At 44.6% G+C, this 22,540-nt stretch overlaps 1 protein-coding gene across 4 annotated transcripts in view; it reads right to left on the bottom strand.

The window, feature by feature from the left end:
* TTLL7 (tubulin tyrosine ligase like 7) overlaps nt 1-22,540 on the bottom strand; it is a 2,250,822-nt gene that overhangs the window by 1,656,486 nt on the left and 571,796 nt on the right. For all 4 annotated transcript variants that reach the window (XM_069641609.1, XM_069641612.1, XM_069641610.1 and 1 more), the window contains one exon: nt 6,738-6,896. In XM_069641609.1, the coding sequence (XP_069497710.1) occupies nt 6,738-6,896 (159 nt within the window). The remainder of the gene's footprint in view (nt 1-6,737; nt 6,897-22,540) is intronic.

Below are 22,540 nucleotides of genomic sequence, written 5' to 3'. Positions count from 1 at the left end.
AAGGGAAACCTGCTTCGAAAGCTTCCATCTCACGTTGGATAGCTTCATGTATCTCTGAGGCCTACACAATTCAAGGCCTTCAGCCCCCAAAGGGCGTTCATGCACATTTGGTCCGTCGCAAAGTGGCTGCTGTTACCTTCCAGAAATATGTCCCTTGGGAGCCCCTAGCCAAGGCTTCCCCTTCGGGTTTTTGCAAGCATTATTGTCTTGACCTGAGCTCCTGGGCTGATGCTCAGTTCGGCCAGGCAGTTCTTAAAAACCTGTTCCAATGAGGTAAATGTCCATTCTCCTGTTGTCTTTGGTCAGTGCTTGGGAATCTCCCAAAAGTATGGAGAAAAGGGGATGGCACACAGGAGTATGACAAAGTTACTCACTGTAGTGACTACCTTACTCCTAGTCCATAGTCCACTTTCCTCAATCCGCCCATCCGCCATCCCCTCTAATAAGTATACTATATTTTGCTAAATGGTCCTTTGACCTTGATGAAAGATAAGGACTGAAGGGCGATGCGCGGGCAGAGCTCTGGAAGGCGGGGCTATAGTCACGTGCGGTGGCCCAGCGTAAAAATAAAAGGACAAAACAGTAATTTTGTGATGCTTTAAAAAGTGCTCAGGTCCTGTCCCGATCAACGGAATGTCCCAAAAGTATGGAGAGAAGGGGATTATGGACTAGGAGTAAGGTAGTCACTACAGTGAGTAAGTTTGTCATTAGCGGTGCCTGTGATGCATAGCTTCGATCGTCTACTATCCCCTTCTCAGACACTGTTGTATTCTCCGAGCTGGATACCAATGCCTCCATATTGGGCGTAGCTGAGAGATTACGACCCTTTTCTGTGTCGGCCGAGGTAAATATGGGGCCAGACGAGTTCCTTTTTAACTGATGGCCAAAGTTTCAACAGCGATTCATTATTGTCCAATGCTCCAAAGTTGTTAAAATTAGAAAGGTCGAAGTTGGAAGCTTGTTCGACCTCTGCACATGATGACATTGGTAAGTCTATGACATTTGATGCCATTGCTGCTTCTCCCGCAAGAGTTGGGGGTCCCAAAGGTGCATTTAAGAAGCAAGAGATTGTGGGTTGAGTCATACCATTCACAAGGATGTGATTATCTCTTATGCCCTTTTTTGCCTATGGTGCTCTCTTAATTGTGCCTTTCCTCCCCACCGGGCTATGAGCCCTTTTTCCAGCAACCATGGCATTGCTACGGGCCCGTTTGCCCTGGGTCCGGGTCTTCATGATCACCATGGTGCACGACAGCGGGGGAGGATAGGTTAGTTTCACTGGATCAGGGCTTTAGATTTGGTGTTCAGGTACCGGGTCCTCTCCCTCAGCAGGGGGTTTCTTCATGTCGTAATTGGGATACTCTTACATCTGCTCCCCTACACTGGCTTACTCCCAATGAGTAGTAGCAGGGAGGGCCGCAGGGGTTGTGTGATAAGGGAATTAGCCTTTCCACTGTAAAAAGGCCAAGGAAGGTGAGATGCAACGTCTGGTCCAATAGTGTCAAACCCCTCAGGACTTATAATGCAACAGTGATTTTTTTCCAGGACGTGATAGCGCACTGAGTGCAATCTCTAAAACTCGCGTTAGCCTTTCTTGGCAAAAGCGTGGTTATGGAGGGCTTGTAAGAGACTATAGTACCGGCGGCATTTTAGTGGACTTACTGTACCTACCCCAGTGAATGAAGAAGGATATCCCAAGCCCAGAGCCGGCCTTAGAGGGGGTGGGGGGTGGGCCGGGAGCCTGCCCAGGGCGCCATTAGCCCCTGTCACGCCAGCTCGGGGGAGTCTTTCAAGGGCTCCTCCGAGCTGGCGTAGTGGCAGAAGGCGCGGCAGGTGCCCCTTTGTTACTAAATGCGCCTGCAGCAGCAGAGCACATTTAATAACAATAGGGTGCTGATGCGCCCTATTCCCAACATTCTCCTGGTTAAAAAGAAAGTGGCACTTCCTGGCCCCACCTTCCCTGTGCCCCCTGTTGACCAGGAGCGCGTGGGGGGGCGCCAAATCACCCAGGGCACTGCTGCCCCTAGGGCCTAGGGTGGCCAACTGTCCCGTAATTTGTGGGATTGTCTCGTAATTGATGACTGTCCCGCAGATTGCCGAGTGGCTCTGCGGGACGTGGGTTGTCCCAATTTGTTCTGTTTGAGCAGAATTAGGCATGCTGGGGGATGGGCCAGGGCGGTGCAGGACAGTGTCTCACAGATTAGCTGCCACTTGGCAGCCACTGTTATTCCGATTGGTGTGTATATGAACCCCTCAAGAGTCCTATTGCATTGCAGGTGGTCCACCTCCCATAAAAGCGGGATTCCAGGCGACTCACTTATGGTGCATCTGCACAGCAGGCCTGTCACGTCAGCGGGTGCAATGCATTGATTCTGCCCGGTGCTCTGCAGTAGTGCACAGCAAGGGGCGGGCCAAACATAAATGACGATGTGGCGGCATCGACCCCTTGGCCCTGCCCAGGCCACTCACTCCGCGAAGTGCAGGAGCGAATAGGACTCGGTCAGAGGGCAGCGTCTGGTTAATTCACCCAAGCATAGATTAACAAATGGACGCCCAGGATGCGGCTCCAGTCGTGGAGCTCGGTGCAGGACTTAGAATGAGCACCCCCGCATCTCCGCATCTCGGCGGTCCCGAGACTCCGGGAGGGGGAGGATTTCAGCCCCCCCCCCCTCCGTCGCATACTCTTGCCATCGGCAATGAACGAATCCTACGTTCTCTGCTCTCTGTATGTGATCTGACCTCAGTCCTCCTTTGCTAGGGGAACGGACCTAGTACAACGTACAACAACGTCAAGCTGCAGTGCTCTGCACCGGAAAGTTCCGTGCGCAGCCGCTTTCGACGTGGGGGGAGTCAGTATTTGGAACTGCAACACACTCACGCGTGCATATAAAAAAATAAAACACTTTCTACAATGTGTAGCTGCAGTTTTTGTTCATTTTGTCCTATCATTCAAAATGGGAAAACAGAAAAGTAAAAAAACTGGGTAAAACCCCAAATGAATTGTCCAATGTTAAAAAAGGATGCTAGAGTAATGATGTGCAAACATCAACAAATACTTAGCATTATGGCGAATATGTCCCTTTTAGGAGTTAGAGACTTGGGGATATGCTTAGAGATGGCTATAACAGCCCGTAGAATCTTGTAAATAGTATATGCAATTCACACCAGCATGATTTAGTATAGCATGCATGACACGATAAATTCACGAGAGGGCGCTCAAAGCTTACTTTTGCTAACACAATTGTTGAGCTCAGGCGTTATTTCAAAAGTAAATTCCAGCTATCGGATGATGTCACATTTGGCACACATATGTGCAAAATACATATGTACCTGCATATTGTATCATACTACCAAGCAGTACAAAGTCGCTTACGTGAGAAGTGCAAGTTCTTACTTTTGGAACGTGCATGCTGTTGCCTGGGACAGTACAGAATGAGATAAGCTACATTACGCCAATAAAGGCACTTAGGGCACTACACGTCCCGCAAAAATTCAACGGTACTTTACATGCCGAAACTACCAATGTGGAACCCTACGTTGCTTGGTATCAAATCTTCCAATACTGCAATGGGCCCACACGCGCTTCTACCACAATGCCTGGAAGGCTGGCCATGGCTGAACAGACCCTCTAAGCAGAATGGGCAGTAACTGTTTCCCAACATTTCATTGTGCTTAATGGTTTGGACTAATTTTCTGGGTACAAATAAATCCGAGGCTACACAATCTGCAAGTTTGATCACCGAATTGAAGTACGGTTCATAGCGAGGGTTGAGCTCTTACAGTATCTCTGCCAGGAATCTGGGCAGTCAGTCAGTCTGTGCCGTCGCCCAGGGGGCCCCGCGTTAAGGGATGCCACGTGTATACCACTTAATACAGAGTTTTCAGGGGGCTGCTGTGCTTCCAGGCATGAGTTCTTCTCGGGCCTGTCCCCAGTGAGGCAGTTCCCTCACCTGGTCCCATGCGAGTCCCGAGACAAAAAATGCCCCCCTCCTCCGACCCTGCAAATATGTTTTACAGCAGGTCCTACTGGGGCCTTGCAAATACATCACTACTCAACACTCTCTTTGCCATGGCAGAGCATTGACAGGGCACGCCATTGCCAAACGACGGTTCATTTGAGTAACGTTGTTTCGGACAAGGGCATTATTATAATTCTGAAAGCACATACAAAGCACCACTAAGCAATCCAAATCTATGCATTCTTTCAAGACAAATAAAAATGTCACACACACATTTAAACAAAAAAAACAAAAACCTCCCTTATGTTCATGTATGGCTTATTTGACACACCATAGAGTGTTTTCTTTTTTTGTACAATGTCACTTTTTCCGAACATCATATATTAAGCATACCTTTATCAAACAATAAAAAAACCTCGTTACCTTTGCAGACATTATCTAATGTTATGAGCCTAAGTCTTGAAAGTAGCCTTACACAACTCACAAGACATTTTTTTATCACCACGCTGAATTGTATTCTGGTATTTGCAGTCTTCCATTCCAAATAGGGAAACATGGTTTAATCGTACTCCTCTATATTTGTACTTCAAATCATCCCTATAAAACAGAGTACTGTTGAAAACCAGACAAGGGCGTGAGGAGGGGAAAGGGTGAGTGGAACGTGGGTTATGGTGATTTACTAGGACCAGGAATGTGGAAAGAGAAGTTGCTAGCCTGGAGATTGGAGAGCTTGTTTTACCGTTTCCGGCACTGTGTTATTTTGGTAACATTTGAAGACCTGCACACATGCTTACTCTCTCTGCCCCGGGACCTCCCGGGTAAGTAGGCTCTGCTCTGATCAAACTATAAGGCAATCCTGCAGTAGAGGCCCTTTGCTGCGTCTGCCTCAAGTTGGGCCATTAGGTGCATGGAACCTGCAGTCAAAGCAGGACACACTCTTTAGGATGTCAGATATCTCATTAAAAAAAACACTAAGCTTTTCTTCGAGATTAATTTCTTTTGACAGTCAAACTAATCCTCTTCTTTAGCCTCTGAATTAAAAGCATATTAGTAGTCAGGACAATATGGCCAAATATATACACCATAAACATCAAAGCGAAAATGCAACTGCTGCAAAACCAACCGTTTATTTCAGTAAGAAAAAAACAATCAAAATGCTTTTGCATTGGATTCCAAAGTTAGATAGTATGTTCAAAGTTGCAAAAGGATCTCTGGCAAATACTATTTCTACCTACTACAGCTAAAAAGATGTGCTCAAGTGCCTGAGTTGCAGACTGGCATCAAATCCCAGCTTCACCATTTAACCAAAGGGTGTCCCAGTGGCGGAGCCAGGAAGGAGGCAGAGAGGCACCCCACCACCCTAGGTTCTCCCGTGCTGCCCAGTGTGCCCCCCCAGCCTCCTGCAGGGCTGACGCTCTGAATTAGCGGCAGCCCTGATAAAAAAATAAAAGCACCAGCAGACTAGAGAGTGCTGATATTAAAAAGAAATGCACGAGTGGCACGGTATCCTGTGCAGTGCAGCACGCCACTCTCTGTTGCCAAGGCAAGCACATTGGTGTTGTGGCCCGCGTGGCCCACCCGGGGTTCAAGTTCTTCCAGGGTGCGCCATCACTGTCCTTGCCTCGGCCCGAAGAAGACCTAACTAAGTTAAGTGTTGTGTATATGTATTTAAGAACGCATGTTTCTGTATGTATTTGAAATGTATGTATTTGAACAAACACAATCCTACATTTCTATTTCAAATGTATGTATGTGCATGTTTGAATGTATGCATGAATGTAATGGGAGCGTGTGCGCGCAGGACTAGTTGAATGAGTAGCTGTGCGTGTATGTATGTCTGTATGCATGCATGTGTATATTGCTATCACTGTGTGTCTGGGCATGTGTGTGTGCATGTGTTTGTAGCATCTCTGCAAGGGATTTACAATGAACAACCATAGATATTTATGTGATTCAAACAGGGGCGGCTGAGGGGACGTCCTCCCTCCTGAGCCCTCGTTCATCATGGAGGAGTGTGCTTTCCGGGGCCCCTCCTTCAACTGTCTTTTGCAGCCAAGGGAACGCTCCTGGGCTGGCTTGAACTGTCAAGGGGAAACACAGTTTCCGTTTGACAGTTCGTATTCCAGCCCTTTCTTACAGTGAAGTTTTTCTACTTGGCATTGTGAAGAATCATGTGGAGTCATCGCAGAATCCCAGCCTAGAGTCTCCTCCCCTGTGGCCTGGGAAAGGCAGCTGCTACCTGATCCTAACCCTGGGGGTGGTGTTAGGGGGGAGGATCAAATGGGAGAACGCTATCGAGGGAATGTGGTGACTGTCAAGAGAGACGCAGTATTGCTTCGATTTTGAGGATGGGGGTCCCATGGTGCCTGACTATTTAGTGGCATGTTGTCACAGTAAGGTCTCTCCTCCCGAACTTTAACACGGTATTAAGAATATGAACTCTGTTTGTAAATATGGAATTAGTGTATATGAGAAACAGGGAGTCGATATTACTACTTTTAGTAGTAATGATTCTTCATGGGGTTCAGGTTACAGACCTAAGAGCAGATCTATATTTCCTTTAAAATCTTCTCTTAAACATATGTCCTGTAAATCCCCTAAACAACGTGGATTAAAAGGAAGCTAAAACACTGTCACTGTCACTAGGGCCCATTCAATACTTATAATGAGATGTATTGGGTTCATCGTAATATGGTATTTTCATATAGTCAAATTCATAATAATGCAGGCAATCATTGTATTGTGCTTTTTAAGCGCCATACTCAAAGTCTGACTCACCCATGGCCCATTGCACCATTTGCGGGCTTGACTATAAAGGTTTTCTGCCTTCGCTTCTTTCTCAACTCTTTTGCATAATTCTGAAACTGTGTATGTTCTGCTGGGAAGATCCATGTTCGAGGAATAAACCCATATTCCTGAGGCTGGCACTTGATCATTCTGTATAAAGGATAAGAAGAATTAAAGTAAAGACGTCATATTCACGTGCACTTGTTAATGGGTCTACTTTTACAAAACAAGTGTTATGAAATGAAAACCAACATTGTTCCAAAGTGCAAAGCACAATGAGATCTGTCTCGCTTCAGATAAAAAGAATATATTGTGTGCGTACAATGAACCATTGAAAAGAAAGAACAAAGCAATGGGCAGATGCCTCCAAAAACAACCCAGATGGCTCATGATTTTCTAAATTGAGGTTCACATTTAAGGACAGATTAATAAGGATGAGTAAACAAGGCAGTGCAAGCGTTGTTACAAAAGAAAACTCCTGATAACTATATCCATTTTTAAACAGTGTATTTATTGTTACATGCCTATGTCCAACATCGGCTCTTAGGCTGTTACCTGTTGTGTGACTGCTATGGACAAGGAACAAGAAATATGCTTTGTTTTTAAATGTTCTCAAGGGGGAACTTGCTGTTTTACAAAGACTGCTGGAGTTGGCAAAGATGTGAAATCAGTTGTCATTTTACCAGAAACCTGCACGGCAAGATTTTCCGGGCACTGAAGAAACTGAAGGACCAACTTATGTAATGTATAGCGTACTTACCCACACCTTACAGAAAATAAGTGCTTGTTGCGAATAGAGCTATGTATTGAATTGCATTGAAGCAACTATCTGATGTTTTGATATCCTTAATCAATTTCAACAAAGAGTCTCAATCATATATAGTTTTGGTTTGGGTTCAATACCAGTGACTGTACCGCTAGTTCAGCTTCCTTTACTTTTCTTCTTATTGATGGATCCCCTTCAGGTGTGCCAACATTCCCCGTAAACAGGAATGACTTTTGACTTCTGAGCTGTACCTTACTGATGTAGGTTTAAGAAGTTGTTGCTGTGTAGCCTGTCAGTCATTGTACATAGAATTAGAAATGATGAGCTAAATAGGCTGAAAAGTGAGAAGTGAAGTTCCTGAAGTAACTGCCCAGTGGTATTTGTCAAAGGCTTCATTGCATTCTATTTGAGAAGATTTATTCTGCTGATCGAAAATGGCATCGCAAAACTGATGGAACACGAAGGGCTTTACGACGGCCTGTTCTGGGAAATGAAAAGATCATTCACAATCTTTTGGACAGGTCCTTGCTGGTCTTAAGATCACTCTGCCTCCCTGTCTGTAGGTAAAGCCCAAATGCAGCAAATGTAGAAAAGAACTTCACTGTTTTTCCTTGCAAAGAAAAACAGGTCATCTTTGCTTCTCACCCCTCATCCCCAATTGCCAATTAAATAATAGAAAAAGTGATTTTCTTGTACCCTGGTGTGCTTGAATTTCTAGGTGATAGTTGAAAAGGGCAATTAAGTTTGGTTTAGAAAAACAGATCTGTATTGTACATAAATTAGTGTCATGCATATAAGGCCTACATGCATTTCACTCAGACGTGCTTCAGGGCCAACAGTCAAGTTCAGTAGTGGGACTAATGACAAATAACAGGGGCAATCCAGGATGTAGTGCACCGAGGGTGAAAGTAAGTAACATTCACTTAAGTGGAAAGCTGCAGTTTTCTGGTTTACTTAGGCAGTACCCTAACCTATTGCATACATTGTTTTATAAATGAGTATGGCAGAAAGATTTGCGCTACTCCAATATGGTCTACCAAACATTGGTTAATTACCAGAATTTATTTTCCAAGATTATTGCAGGGTTCTTACCATGTATTATAGCAATATCACCACGTAGTATTACAATAAACAAAAACCATACGTTTAATTGTATTCACAACATAAGAATAAATTAATTAATTTGTCTTAGCCGATACGTGTTTCCACCACATTGACTGTTACCAAGGCTATTAGTTGGCATATAAGAAAGTTAACCTAGCAGTCTTCTGATTGAACAATTTAAAAAATCATTTTGTCAATATAAGTCCAAGCAAGATATAGCCCAAAAAGTACTGCTAAGTTGTAATTGTTTTGGCAATCATTCGAATCTATAAGTATCAATCTTAGTAGTGGCTTGTTGAGCATTGATTAATGGTGCCACTCTAGCCTTTATTATGTATCAACAGCTATTACACATGTTCATCCAGTCCATATATGCTGTTGTCAAGAGTGATTAGTATGCTTCTCGCAATATGAAATCAGTAAATATTAGCCATTCCATCCAATATAGGTATGTTAAAGGATGTCCTGTTCGAACTATCCCGACCACGATCGGCGTCCCGCGTGTCTCTAAAGGACAGTGGCTAGCAGTGCCAGAAAACATGAGACATGTAGTAGTATGGGACATGAGGGGTACAAAGGGATGTCAAGAACCAAGGTGGTAATATGCACAGATGTCAATGTAATAGATGTCGTAGATGTATTATCTAAGTAGATTAAAGCAGGTGTGCTGAGAGATACCACTGTGTAGTGTTATACATTTTTTGGAAGGTATTTTTTGGAGGGAAGGCAAGCGAACAAAACCTTTAAGTGATAATGGCTCTCAATTTATTGCTTGGGAATTTTGAAACATTTTGGATACGTGTGGCATTACACATGTCAAGACCTCATATCATCCCAAGACCCATGGGAGAGTAGAGAGGTTTAGGAGAACCACTTTGGATAGTATAATAATGTCAGTCAGGTCTGGGGAACACATTTTTTTTTTTGCATTTAATCAATAAAAGATTTTTACAAAATCGATTTTAGCATTGCTTTACGAATAATTCTTATGAGGCTACTTGGGATACCGCTCTCAATTTCGGTCTTGGGAAGGACAAGGTCAGAAGCCGGTTTTTACACTGTCGTCATCAGACTGATCTGTAACCCTTTGACAATTGACATTTCCCCGAGTTGCTTTTTTTAAGGCAATGTCCAAAAGTTTCGCTGCGGCCCTCGACCATGTTGCAGAATCGCCAGAGATAAGTCGACACCACCCAGTCTCTTCACTTATTACCGATGGGTAAAATAGTAGCAGTGCCAAGTACGCCTCTCTTTCTGAAGACAGTGCGGGACAGGACGTCAAAAGATGTCTGACAGTTTCCAGTTGGTCGGCATTTCACAGACGGCATGAAGCTATTGTAGATTTTGATCTAATAGCCAAAATTTCCCTTTTGTGTAAGATGTTTAGCCAAGCTCGCATAAACGTTTTTCTCAAGGCTTTTTCAGGGAATTTTTTCGCAGTACTTCAGTGGAACTTTCGGTTTATTGTGTCCAGGCGGGAGATCTTTCAGTAGTTTGTATGACAGAATTTTTTCATTTGTCAAAATCCAGTCTTGCTGCACTATTTTTTCTTTTACTCTGCCAGGATTTGAAATTAAAAGTTCTTCCGAGCAGGCTATCTCTTCCAATTTGTCCTTACGTTTTTTAACCCAAGCATTTAGAGGTTTGCACCCTCCTCTTTTGATCTCTTGTACTACCACCTGAAAGATGGGGAGGGCGTCTGGGGAGACAATTTTCCTAAAAACTTGGAGAGCACCTTGTTCCACTGATGCAGCAAGGGACGTAAGACCAAGTTCACGACGAATCGCCGCCATAGGTACTGACCTAGGAAGGGTCAGTACCGTCTTCTAAACAAAACCTTCTAGTTTTTGCCATAGATCTTCTGAAAGGCTTAGGTTTGCACACATTCCATAGACTAGAGCAGGGAGTATTTTCGACTTATAGAAATTTAGAGCTGGTATCCATGAGAACTTTCCAAATTTTCTATCAACGGCTTTCAATTGGGCTGTCAGGTTTCTTGTTTTGTCCCACAGAGTCTCCATAACGGTGTTTTCTTTCAGGGAGTTGTCTATCCACACCCCAAGATATTTGTATTCGTTGACCACTTTTAGTTTCTTGTTTTCCAGAAACCAGGCCGATGTAGTTTTGCGGTCAACTGTCGACTTGGTGAAAAGCAGGATTTTTGTTTTCTGAGTATTGATTTCTAAGTTGTTTTCTTTCATATAGGCAGAGAGATTAGTTAATTGCTGCTGTAGACCTATTTTTGTCTGGTCCATCAGGATCAGGTCGTCCACGTACCATAGCCTAGGCACTTGTGACAGTCCCACTTTTGGTGGAAATGAGCGGATTTTCTCCTCGATGTACTGGAAATCGCCTATAAAGGCAATGAACAGTGCCAGAGCCAGTGGGCAACCTTGCTTTACCCCACGATTGGTCGAGATTTTGCTATACAGATGACCTTGCTGGATCAGTCGAACCCGCATGGAGGTTTGAGTGTGTAGGGCCATGATTGGATCCAAGATTGAGGTCGGGCAATTCCAGATTCTCAGTTTTTCCCCCAGAGTTTCTCGCGATCCACCATATCGAATGCCTTTGATAGGTCGACCAGGGCCAAATTAACTTTCGGGGCACCTGATTTCACCCTTGCTTTGATGATGTTTAATATCAGGATATTAATCATAGTACCTGTACCCTTCTGGAAGCCCGTCTGGAAAATGTCAGTCGCAGGAGAAACTTTCGCCCACTTCTGAAAATGCATGATTAGTAGAGTCGCAAATATTTTTCCCAGGATGTCCAACAATACGATGGGTCTGTAGTTGGCTGGGTTATCCCTAGACCCTTTTTTGAAAATTGGGACCAGTATCGCTTCAGTCCAGGATGCCGGAATCTGTTTGACTTTATGGCAATAGGTGAAAATTTCCTTTATGACTGCGGCCCAATCATCCAGATTTTTTTTATGTCAATGTTGGAAAGACCATCGGGTCCCGGGGCTCTAGAGGTTTTTAGTTGTTTTATTACTCTCAAGATATCTTCCACGTCAGTCAGTGGGATCCAGTGATTTTCAGAGTGCTCAATTTTCCCATCCGTGTACGGTGCAGGGGCTTAAAAAAGTGCACTGAAATACGCCATCCAGTTTTGTTCCGATACTGCATTAGCCATAGATGGTGCTCTTTGTCCGTTGGTTGTTTTTAATATATTCGAAAAGTCTCTTGTGTTTTTTGATGCGAGGGACTTCTGCATAATCTCTGCGTCGTTCTGATACAGACTCGCCACGTGATGTTTTATCCACAATTTGTAATGGGTAGCACCCTTTTGGAATTCAGCCGAAGCCACTGCTGTTTGATGCCTTATTGCGAAATTTTTCAGATTCCTTACTTCACGTCTCTTTATTACCACCAACCGGTCATAGGTGTGCTTTTGAGCGGGTTTCTTACCCTTTCTTCCTGAAAAGGCCACCCTATGGGGCGATAGTAGAGGAGTATAGTCTAGTCTTTTAGCAGGAAGGCTGATAGTACTGAACTGAGGATCTGTGCTCAGCCTATCCTTTATGGCCTTGATGTTGTCAGCCGTAAGGCGCAATCTGGATTGTTGCTGATTTGAGTCTACTTCTGAAGCATATATTGGCCTTTCCGGTACTTGAGCTCCCCAAGCTAGTTTTAGCAGATTATGATCTCTTTCCAACATCTTTACAACTTTGAAGGACGAGACAAAGGGGATCAAACCCTCAGTTACAAAAATGTAGTCCAGGGTAGCAGCGGATTTGTCTCTTTCCCATGTTGCAATCTGGGGTTCGTGGTCTTTTAACATGGCTGCGTTGAAAAGGTTTCTTGATTTCATCAGTTTAGACCACGCCAAACCTCTTTTTTTCTGCCAGAGACTGAATCGAATTTGGTTTTTCAGATGTTATCGAAGTTTTGCATTTGGCATTTAGATCACCGCAAACTATGAGGTTTTCAATGTCGAAGTCTGCGGTGATGGTGTCAATCACATCAGCTACTGAGTTGCAGAATTGTATTGGTGTTGTTCTCTCCGGGTTCCAGTATAAGTTTATAATCGCAAGGTCTGAAGTGATCCATGCAGCCAGCTCGGGGTCATAGCGCTGCCATGATGTCAGGATGCCGAGCATACCATAGGCTTCAATGATTTTAGTTTTTGGCGTGACCCCTGAGCCAATACGGATTGCCGTTAGAAGACCCGCAGATGGTCTTCCCATTAGTGATCTGCAAGCTGCAGAGATTTCTATTGTGAATCCATCAAGTGTCGGGGGGTCAGATAGCCATGTTTCCTGTAAACACAGGATGTCAAAGCTTCCTAGGTTTATATCACTCGGGCGAGTCAGATGGTTGAAGCCTCTAGTGTTCCATGATGCCATCATCAGATCTTTATTGATCGGTGCCTGGGCCAATTTCACTGTAGACGCCAGGAGCTCTAGAGGACTTCTTGTTCGCTGCTATTTCTTGTTGGATCGGCTAAACTTATCCGCCAACCACTTCCATGGACCATCTGAGATTTTTCACTTCTGTTGACATATATGACTTTTCGTGGAATCTTCCAAATTGTCTGTAGAGTTGATTCTATCTCTCGGTATCCGCATATTTTTGTGATTGAATCTGTAATGCGGAGTCCGACTGGTGTTTTCCCATTTTGGTGAAGATCCATATTTTTTGTCTTTTTCTCTCCTATCGACGTGTTCATAGTCATCGTTTGGCCACTGCTGCTGTCATGCATGCTGGACGTGGTCCTACCTCCTACGCTCCTAGAACAGCTAGACCGTTCTATTCCAAATGGCGGTTGTTCGATACGTTGCCGGGAAAACGACGTTTGCACTTTTCACGTCGCTAACTTCACGTGTATTCTGCTTCGTCACGTGAACTACGGCATTACGTATTTAAGCAGCGTGGAAACTTCACTCGCTGCTTCTGATCGAATCATTTGGCGTTGTGTAGCTGAACCTCCGGTCTGCATTCTTGCAGGTTACTACAGCTACTTTTTGGGCCTTCTATAGCGTGTTTTCCGCCACACGCTGATTCCTGGAGCTGTTTGGTTGCGTGTAATTCCACACGCGCATGTTGTCTTCAAACGCTGCTGGCCTGGGCTGCGTGAATCCTGTTCGCGTGTAAATCCACACACGCACGCTATCTTCAAGCACTGCTGGCCTGGGCTGCGTGAATCCTGTTCGCGTGTAAATCCACACACGCACGCTATCTTCAAGCGCTGCTGGCCTGGGCTGCGTGAATCCTGTTCGCGTGTAAATCCACACGCGCACGCTATCTTCAAGCGCTGCTGGCCTGGGCTGCGTGAATCCTGTTCGCGTGTAAATCCACACGCGCACGCTATCTTCAAGCGCTGCTGGCCTGGGCTGCGTGAATCCTGTTCGCGTGTAAATCCACACGCGCACGCTATCTTCAAGCGCTGCTGGCCTGGACTGCGTGAATCCTGCTCGCGTGTAAATCCATACGCGCACACTATCTTCAAGCGCTGCTGGCCTGGACTGCGTGAATCCTGCTCGCGTGTAAATCCACACGCGCACGCTATCTTCAAGTACGGCTGGCCTGGACTGCGTGAATCCTGCTCACGTGTAAATTCCACACGCATATATATTGTCTTCAAGCGCTGCTGGCCTGGACTGCGTGAATCCTAATCGCGTGTAAATCCACACGCACACGCTCTTTTCTTCGCGGCTGTACAGAACCGCGTGTACTTTGTTTATACCTTAAAAGGAGCGCTATTTCCAACTCCTGCACCTGTGATATTAACAGGGGGATTGATTCATTTCTATACTTTACTCTACGTGGGAAGGAAGCTTTTCAAGGATAATTGGAAGGTGACAGTGAACAGTACTTTGGACGCTATCCTGTGGTGCATCAACCCGGTATCTAGCGTGAGCCTCGTTCCGTTCGGGATAAGTCTCCCTTACTAATCTTCCCTTCCTTGTCGTTTGTTCTACCTTGGATTCCTCAAGAGACTCTGCTGGATTCATCTGCCCTAGACTCAAGGTCAGTGTGTGCATTCATGACATTTTCTATTCCATCATACCCAGGTTGGGGCAGTTATTCATGATACTTTATTTTGTTCTAGGCTGCCTTCCTATACCTTACCCACGCCCTTTCCAGTGATCCATCACCTGTTTTACCAGTCAGAGAGTTGTATCATTTGGAAGGTCTTAACTTGACTTCACAACTATCAAAACGCGTGAACAGGGATCCGGAAGACCCTACCACCTGTATCCTTTTGAGTACCGTATCCTTTTCAGTTAATACTTTGGTGCTCTCTGACAGCTGCCTAGTGATTTTGCTCCTCAAGGAGTCTTACCTGCGATTTTGCTTATAAAGTGCCTCTGTTTTTGAGATGTAATGGACCCTTGTCGGAGAGGCCCTCTTCTGAGTTTCTTTTTCGGGCAACCTTCGAGCCTGTTTAGGTACTAGGGTCAAATTGAATCCTAATTTGTGTAGATCTTTGTAGACTTCTGAAGAGATTTCTGCAAGGACTTCATTTCTTATATGGACAAATGCTTTAGCTCTATGGTCTCGATGATATGGTTCAACTAATTTGACATCATTAGTCGTCAGGTATTTTAGTTTCTTGACTTTTGCTATAGTTTTAAGAACCATTTTTCTGTTTAGGACCATGTATCCTTCTTTTGCTGACACTTGTTTGATTTTATAAACTGTAGTTCCTTCAAGTTTTGTGTCAAGTTCCTTGGTTCCTTTTGATGCCCATACATTTTTTTCTTCGTACTTCGTGGTCGTTTCGAAGAGCTCCCGTCGTTCTTTTTGTTTTTCTGAGGACATCACCCTATGTTGTCTTTGCTCTCCAATGCTCATTTTGTGATTTTTTTTGGGTTCTGATTGGTTCTTGACGACCTCCTCTCTCCGGCGACTTTGTTTAGGAGCTTCTTTGGCGTCATCTATTTCTTCAAAGTCGTTAGCTAAGGTGGTTTTTGCTAGATCTTCTGGAGCTAAATTGGATTCTGGTTGATGTAAAATCACTATGATTTGAGAGTCTTCTGGATTGTCGTGATGTTGGGACAAATTCATAAGATCACTATTTTCTTGGAATTCCTCAATCGTTTTTTGGAGATGTGGACAGGTGCTGTTGATCTAGTTTAGCAGATGGAGTAGTTTGAAAGTGGTCAGTCGTCTTTATTTTTGGCTCTTCATGTTTCTTTCCTTTTGTTCCCAAACCCACGACCAACAGTGGCTGGAATGCCTTTTCTTCAATTTTCTTTAATTCCAGTCTAGATGTGTTTTTGGTTTGTTTAATTTTCATTGATTGAATTTTTTGCAACTCCCGCTCAGTTCGCTCAATTTGTGACCTCGATTCAGATGTAGCAGATGGATTCCCTGAAGGTTTTCTTCTGAAAACAGGTGCTAAGTCCATATGGATTTAACCATCAGCAGTCTGCGAAGCAGTAGAGATTGTTGGTAGTGGCAATTGAGCCGGATTCTGCTTTTCCATGAGTTGGGCTTCCAATTTGGCGATTTTTTTTCTCCATAGTTGCTTGTGATGACGTGCTTTTCTTATCTAGAGCTGTTATGAAACCTTCAATGAAAGTCAGTTTTTCCATCATTGCCGCTGACAGAGGTGTTATCTTTAAGAGTTTCGTTGATAGACTCGTAAAGCTTGGCAAAAGGGTTTAGTGCAATTGTGAAGGATAACATTATTTGCAGGAAGTCTATTTTTTTGCTAGGCGAGTCCTTCTGTATCGGAACTGCTATTTCACTGAGTCTTCGACTAGTGACCGGTGTGTGAAAGTCTGTCACCGGTATAGGAGGAGGGTCTGTCCATACTTCTTCTGTCTGTGGGCAATAAGGGATCCTGAATACGCCTTTATTCCTCTGGTTTTCGGCCTTTGGGGTAGCGTGAGGGTTCTGGAATATGGGCTTTTGTCCATGCGTTTCTGTCTTCAATTTGTCCCGTTGCCAGTTTTGGAGAACAGCGGACTTCCGATGGCGTACTTGGCAGAGGGGGACTGGCTACTCTCTGAGCCCCAGGAGTCACTGACGTTTCTTGTGTCTCAGTTCCCAATGACCTTTCACCGCTACTATGGGGGCTTAAGGTAATTGATGGCTGAAGGGCCAGCTCTGTGCCACAGTCCTGGGATGTAATACTTGTCGTTTTTTTCACAGTCATTTCCTTTTGGGCTAAGGCCTGGGATTTTGGGTCCTGCCTTGGACAGCTTTGGTCGGTCTTTCTAGCTTTAGTTATAGGCAAGGGATCTTGGACCGCCTCCAAAATCTCCACGTCAGAGAGTTCTGAATCTTGGTCTAACTTCCTTTTATGTTGATTCAGAAAACATTCCTTGAGAGGATATTAAAGGGGTTGAAAGGCACTTTGCACTTCCTTGGTTTTTGGGTCCCAATTTCCTTTGTTTTTTTGTATATATTTTATTTGGAGTCAATTTAATTTTTATCGATCCTTTTGTGTTTCGCTCCATTGTTACATGGCCAATGGGCTCGTTTCCTGTTTGTTTGTAAATTCCTTGGACTTTTGGGGCAGCCATTGTCAAGATTGGACTTTTATCTTTAGGATTAGCCATGTTTGTCGCATCTTTTGGGTTTTGAGTCCGATTTACCCGCCGTGGGGGTGTTAGAAGGTGGTCCTGGGATCTTTCTTTTTCTGATGAGCAGGCTTCAGATGGTTCCTCGTCTGAAGACCTAACATCATAAGTTATTAGTTGATCATCTTGGTCCGAGGTCAGAGAGACGCTTGATGTAGGCCTTATGGGCTGGTATGAGAAGAAGGGTAATGCTTGATTTCCACTGCGAAGGTTGATGTTTTTGTGAATCAGTACAGTCGTTTGCGCCTTGGTTTGTGGAGATATCATGTTTACAGTTTCTCCAATTTTGTTTTCCCTCTCGTTTTCCGCCAGCGGAGGGTTTTGAGAAGGCTGGGATCCGGCGACTTCTAATGCAGGCGACACGATTAGCGACCCCCGCCGTTGAGGTTCCTGTCGAGGCCGTCCTCCGACAGCCTCAGACACGAGACCACTCGTCGATACGGTGGAACGGGAGGGGGTCCGTAGATCAGTTTGTTCGGTCGGTCGCACTTCTTCTGTACTGGTCTGTTGATTTTTTCTTATTCTCTTTCCCATATCAACCATCTGGGAGGACCCCACTGGAGGGGAGATGGAAGTATCACCCTGGTCCAATGGAACCCGTCCATACTCTGGAATTTGTCCCATTTGAGCATCAGTCCCTGATTTATCACAGAGTAATGTAAGTGATTTAGGGCGCTTGGCTGTCGCTGTCGCTAGGGATATTTGCGCCTCTGTGATCTTCGATGAATCAGCCACACTCGGGCTCAGAATCGAGTCATCGGCAGGAGTGATCAGGGGTGCAGACGACATAAGACTTTCGCCCCCAAGTTCGTTTAGGAGGGTGTCGCTGCGAAGCCACCGCTTCTCATGGGTTGGCTCAGTCGGAGTGGGCGGTGCCATGTTGTCAGCGGTAAATCCGAAGAGATAGAAAAGGCTGAGTCCAAGATCATAGGGTTTAAGACACTGTATTTATTTTTCCTTTATTTTCCTTTTCTTTTGTGATGACGGCTTTGCAGGTTGTATTCGGCTGTGTGGAAGTATGGTGTAGATTGAATGAGTTTTAGCAGTAATGTTTGTCAGCTTACTGCACCAGGGAGCAAGAAGAGGGAGCCGAAGGGGAATGGGCCCGCTTACCGCTCCTCCCGACTCCGGACACCAGACACACTGCTCGCACACCACGCAGCGCTCTGCGCATGCGCAGTGTTTTTGTAGAAAGCGGGCTGGAAACAGTTCAGTTGCTGTAGAAAGCAGACTGGAAGCTCCTCACGAAGCAAGAGAGCAAAAGCACAGCGGTCTGTCCACCAAGTCCACCAGACACACTGCTCGCACACCGCAACACATATTGAGGTGTTATGTGGGAGGAAACCCAACACAAGGCATTGTCCAGGATGGTTGGAGAGGTTGAGGATACTGACAGCCAAAGCTTTTGTATTAGAGAAGGATTTGAGGAAAAGGGTGAGTTGTCAAAAGCTAGGTATGACAATACATTTTGTAGCAGAAAGGAAGTCATTTGGTCAGGTGAACAAGTTAAAGTGAATTTGCCGAAGAGAGTGAGGGATGGTGGGTCCAAGTATCCCACTAAGAGGACAGTTAAAAAATGATTATGGCAAAGCTGTGAGATTGGAAGGAGGTGAAGTCTGGAGCAAAGAAAGAATAGTCGAGGTTGGGTAAATGAAATTTTCAGCACATCACTTCCTTCATTACCAATGATCATCTCATGGATTACCTTTAATGTTACTAACCATCTGTCACACTTATAGAAAATATAGTTTGGTAAGGAGATAGAGCAATTGTTGTCATATAAAATCATAATCGTGTGTAGAACGCATCCCATGTTTTAGCAAATTCAATATCACACGTTATTAGCAATTTAAAAGAAAGTTTATCAATGAGTAGGTCATAGTTGTTTCATCTTCTGTAAAACATCAGCATTTGTATGTGGTTCATTTTCAGTTCAAAATTGGATCAGCACTGTTGTGAGAAAAAGAGATGCGTTATATCTTACATTTCAATGAATACTTTGGAATGCAGAATGTTATTGTTCAGACTTAAGAATTATGGAACTGGATGAATGAGCAACAGTTAGAAGGTGCTGTTTAAGGAGAGAGGATCATACTGCAGCTGTTAGGATTGATCTGAATAAAGCTAGATCATTCATTCATCAGTCAATGAGTTGGAGCCAAGTTTATCGATACAATACCTTTCAAGGAAGCCGGGATGCACAGAGCTCCAAATGTACTGCAGTGGCAGTTAGTCTTTAGTTTATTTTGACTGTTCTTTCAGAGCATGCGTCTTGTAAAGGTATCATGAAGTAGACACAAACAAATGAATGGGGTTAAAAAGAGGGTTGATAGATGGCCGAACTTGCCCTATGCTAAGGTGGGATTTCCCTACCTAACAAACTAATGATAGTCTGTGTCAGGAGGTCCAAAGCAAATGTCTGTCTGTTTCCAAAACCTATACTTGCCCTCACATCTAATCATATACAATGTGTAGGGATATCAGCATCAAATGAGAAGTGTTCAAATTTAAATCAGAGCTTCTTCCAGCTCTTGGGTGGAAAAGGGGGTCCCCCAAGGGTCAAACTGTTCACTTTACAAAAAGCGTTCCCTTACCCAAGTTTTCAAGTCTATCAATGCTCTAAAATAACACAATTCCTTAGGATATTCAATGTTCCAAAATAACACAATTCTTGGGATATTCAATGTTCCAAAATAACACAGTTCCTTGGGATCATTCCCAGCCCTTCCGGCTTGGTTAAGTTTCACCAATGTATAAAGTTCAGTTCCTTAATTTCAATTCACACAGGTTTTCCTTTATTCATTCACAAAGTGGCTTTCGTTAGATGGGTGTATTCGGTCTAGGCGCAGTTGTCGGACCACATAGTCCACCCATTACAGGTCACGCAACCGACACACCTTACTTGGATATGCTTCATAGATATCTTGCTACAGTTTCAGCTTCACAGTAAGGCTAGACTATTATCCTTTCTTCAGGTGCCCTTGAAGCTTTGTTATTGCTTGTTTTATCACCAGTCACTTGTTTATTGTGTGACGTGGCAGCCCTCCACAAATAACCACACTGACTCTTGAATAAAAGTTACAAGGTGTTTATTTAAAAAAATGTGTCATAATAGCCGTTCCTTGCTTCCTGGTGTCTAAGGGACTGGGGATAATTGGCACTAGGGGCGTCCCTTTCCTCTCTCGACTCCCCAGATCTAGAACTCACCTCCCAGCCCCAGACGTCCCTATCGGGCTGTGAGTAATCTACAGATTGGTAACCCCTCTCTGTCTTGTACTTCTCTACTCTTCAATGGTTTGCCCTAATATGATGGCTATCTGTCTCCCTAGGGAACTTCTAACGCTGGAAAAATAGGGAATGGTGCCTTCTTTCACCCAGAACCACACACACTCCTTGCACAACCTCTCACTCGTGACCCTTCATTAATCGGACCTCAAACTATTCTCCTCCCACCATGTCACTGTCCCTTCCAATCTCTCACTCTGCCTTTATACTTCCCCCGTCCGATCTAACTTCCTTTCCCACTTCTATTCTCATTAACGCTTCTACTCCAATCTATCCTGATACTTCCGTTATTCCTTTTCCATCCTTCTTCTCACTCCACTTTTCTTCCTCCTACTATTCCTCTAATCTGAACTCCTGTTCCACTCTATACAAATAGCTACACCTATTCGGCCACTCACTGTCAATCTTCCTGCTACTACCACGACAATTGTTCACACTCCGCTACTACCACTACCTCACAAGTATGACACTGACACAAGAATTACACGTTTCAAAACCTTTATTCAATTCTATTCTTGGGGGTTGATAAACACCTACTGTGCCCCAAAGCTATGATGCAAGTAGTCTCTACCATCAAATAATAAAGCAAACAGTCCTAGTTAGTCTTTGCCAAATCAAAATGGTCTATACTAACAAAACCCAATGCCTGCCCTATCTCTTATACAAAAAAGTGTGTAATGGGGAATGTGTATGCAAAGGAAAGTCAATGTTATAACAAAGGATCAAGGTGGCTGAGTCAGCTGTCCTCCCAACGTTGGACAGTACAGAGTTAGACGGTTGCCGTAAACAGGATGACACACACTGGCTCAGGTTATTAAAAAAAAGCAGCTCAAAACGTGGGTCAAGGCCTGGTTGGCCTTCCACGTTAAAGTCACTTATTCCATTCTCTAAAATTTCTTTCACAGTTGAACAAATGTTCACGTAGGTCTCCCTCAGCCGGGCTCAGACCTCGAATCACAGCACTTGCAGGGGTTCCCTTCCCCAAGCTTCTTTCACATTTTTTATGGGTTATCTTCCCCTACCTTATTTCATGTTTCTGGTCTCCCTCAGTCGGGTTCAGACCTTTCACTGATCTCGAAGACTTTTCGAATGTGTGAGGCTTTTACCATAGACCTCTGCAGGACCGCTACGACTTTCACTTCAGCTCTCCCTTATGTTATTTACACCAATGTCTCTTGGTCTTGGTAGTTCCATACCACAATCAGAAAAGCTCAAAGAAATCTTCCTCTCTACCCTTCGCGCTGGTCCCTTGATTGGTCATCCTGCTCCAGAGGGTTCACCTTTTCCCCCGGAAGATCTGGTCCTTCCTGTGTCTCACCTTGCTCCACCTCTCAACAAAAATGTCTTTAGATTCTCTAATTCTGGACTTCAAGTCCCACAATGCAATAGTCCTATTTTGCTCCTACTTCACCAGCTCCTCCAAACAGCATCCTGGTGACTTTGGGAGTAGGCTTCTAAATTGGATGTTTCATGAAGTCAGGGCCTCACCACCTGCCCCTCAGAGACCTGGGCTTCAGTATCTTACCCAGGGGAGGAGCTCTGGCTCGGCACTGTCAGGTAACTCCAGCCCTCCCTGGTTTGTGGCCGGGGAGTCAAAGCTCCCTCGCCACACTGTAGACTCCCCTGTACGCACAGGCTCAGTGTTCTGGCAGTCCTTCTCCCTCCAAGCCCTCCAGGGATTCTCCAGTTGATGTTATCACCTTCCGGCTTCTGTGCACCATCCAGCATCCCCTGCTCGCTCAGGGTGTGCCTGTGCGCTCCACCTTTTATACTTGCTGCGAAGGATAATGGTACTCAGGTGTGATTGGTTGTCCAGCCCTGCCTTAACGGGACAAGATGGAGACTGCCCATAGGAATTCATGGCACATGGTTTCCCATGGGTAATCTTCCCAGTTCTAGTCTGCCTCTTCCTGGTCATAGTGGTCTTAGGGAAAAACGGTGGGGAGGAATTATGGGAGTTGTAGTATTTCTTAGTGTTTGTAGAAAAATCATAAGAAATGTGGTTGGAGAAGGGGAACCATTTTGCTGCTGTAAAACATAAGGTGATGTATGTGCTCTCCTTTTCCTGGATCTCCTACATCTCCCTTTGATCTTGGTATC

This window comes from Ambystoma mexicanum, chromosome 1q (genome assembly GCF_040938575.1).
Source record: "Ambystoma mexicanum isolate Mex_15411 chromosome 1q, UKY_AmexF1_1, whole genome shotgun sequence".
NCBI classification, from domain to species: domain Eukaryota; kingdom Metazoa; phylum Chordata; class Amphibia; order Caudata; family Ambystomatidae; genus Ambystoma; species Ambystoma mexicanum.
The sequence above is the reverse complement of the archived record's forward strand: the minus strand, read 5'-3'. Positions and strand labels throughout refer to the sequence as shown.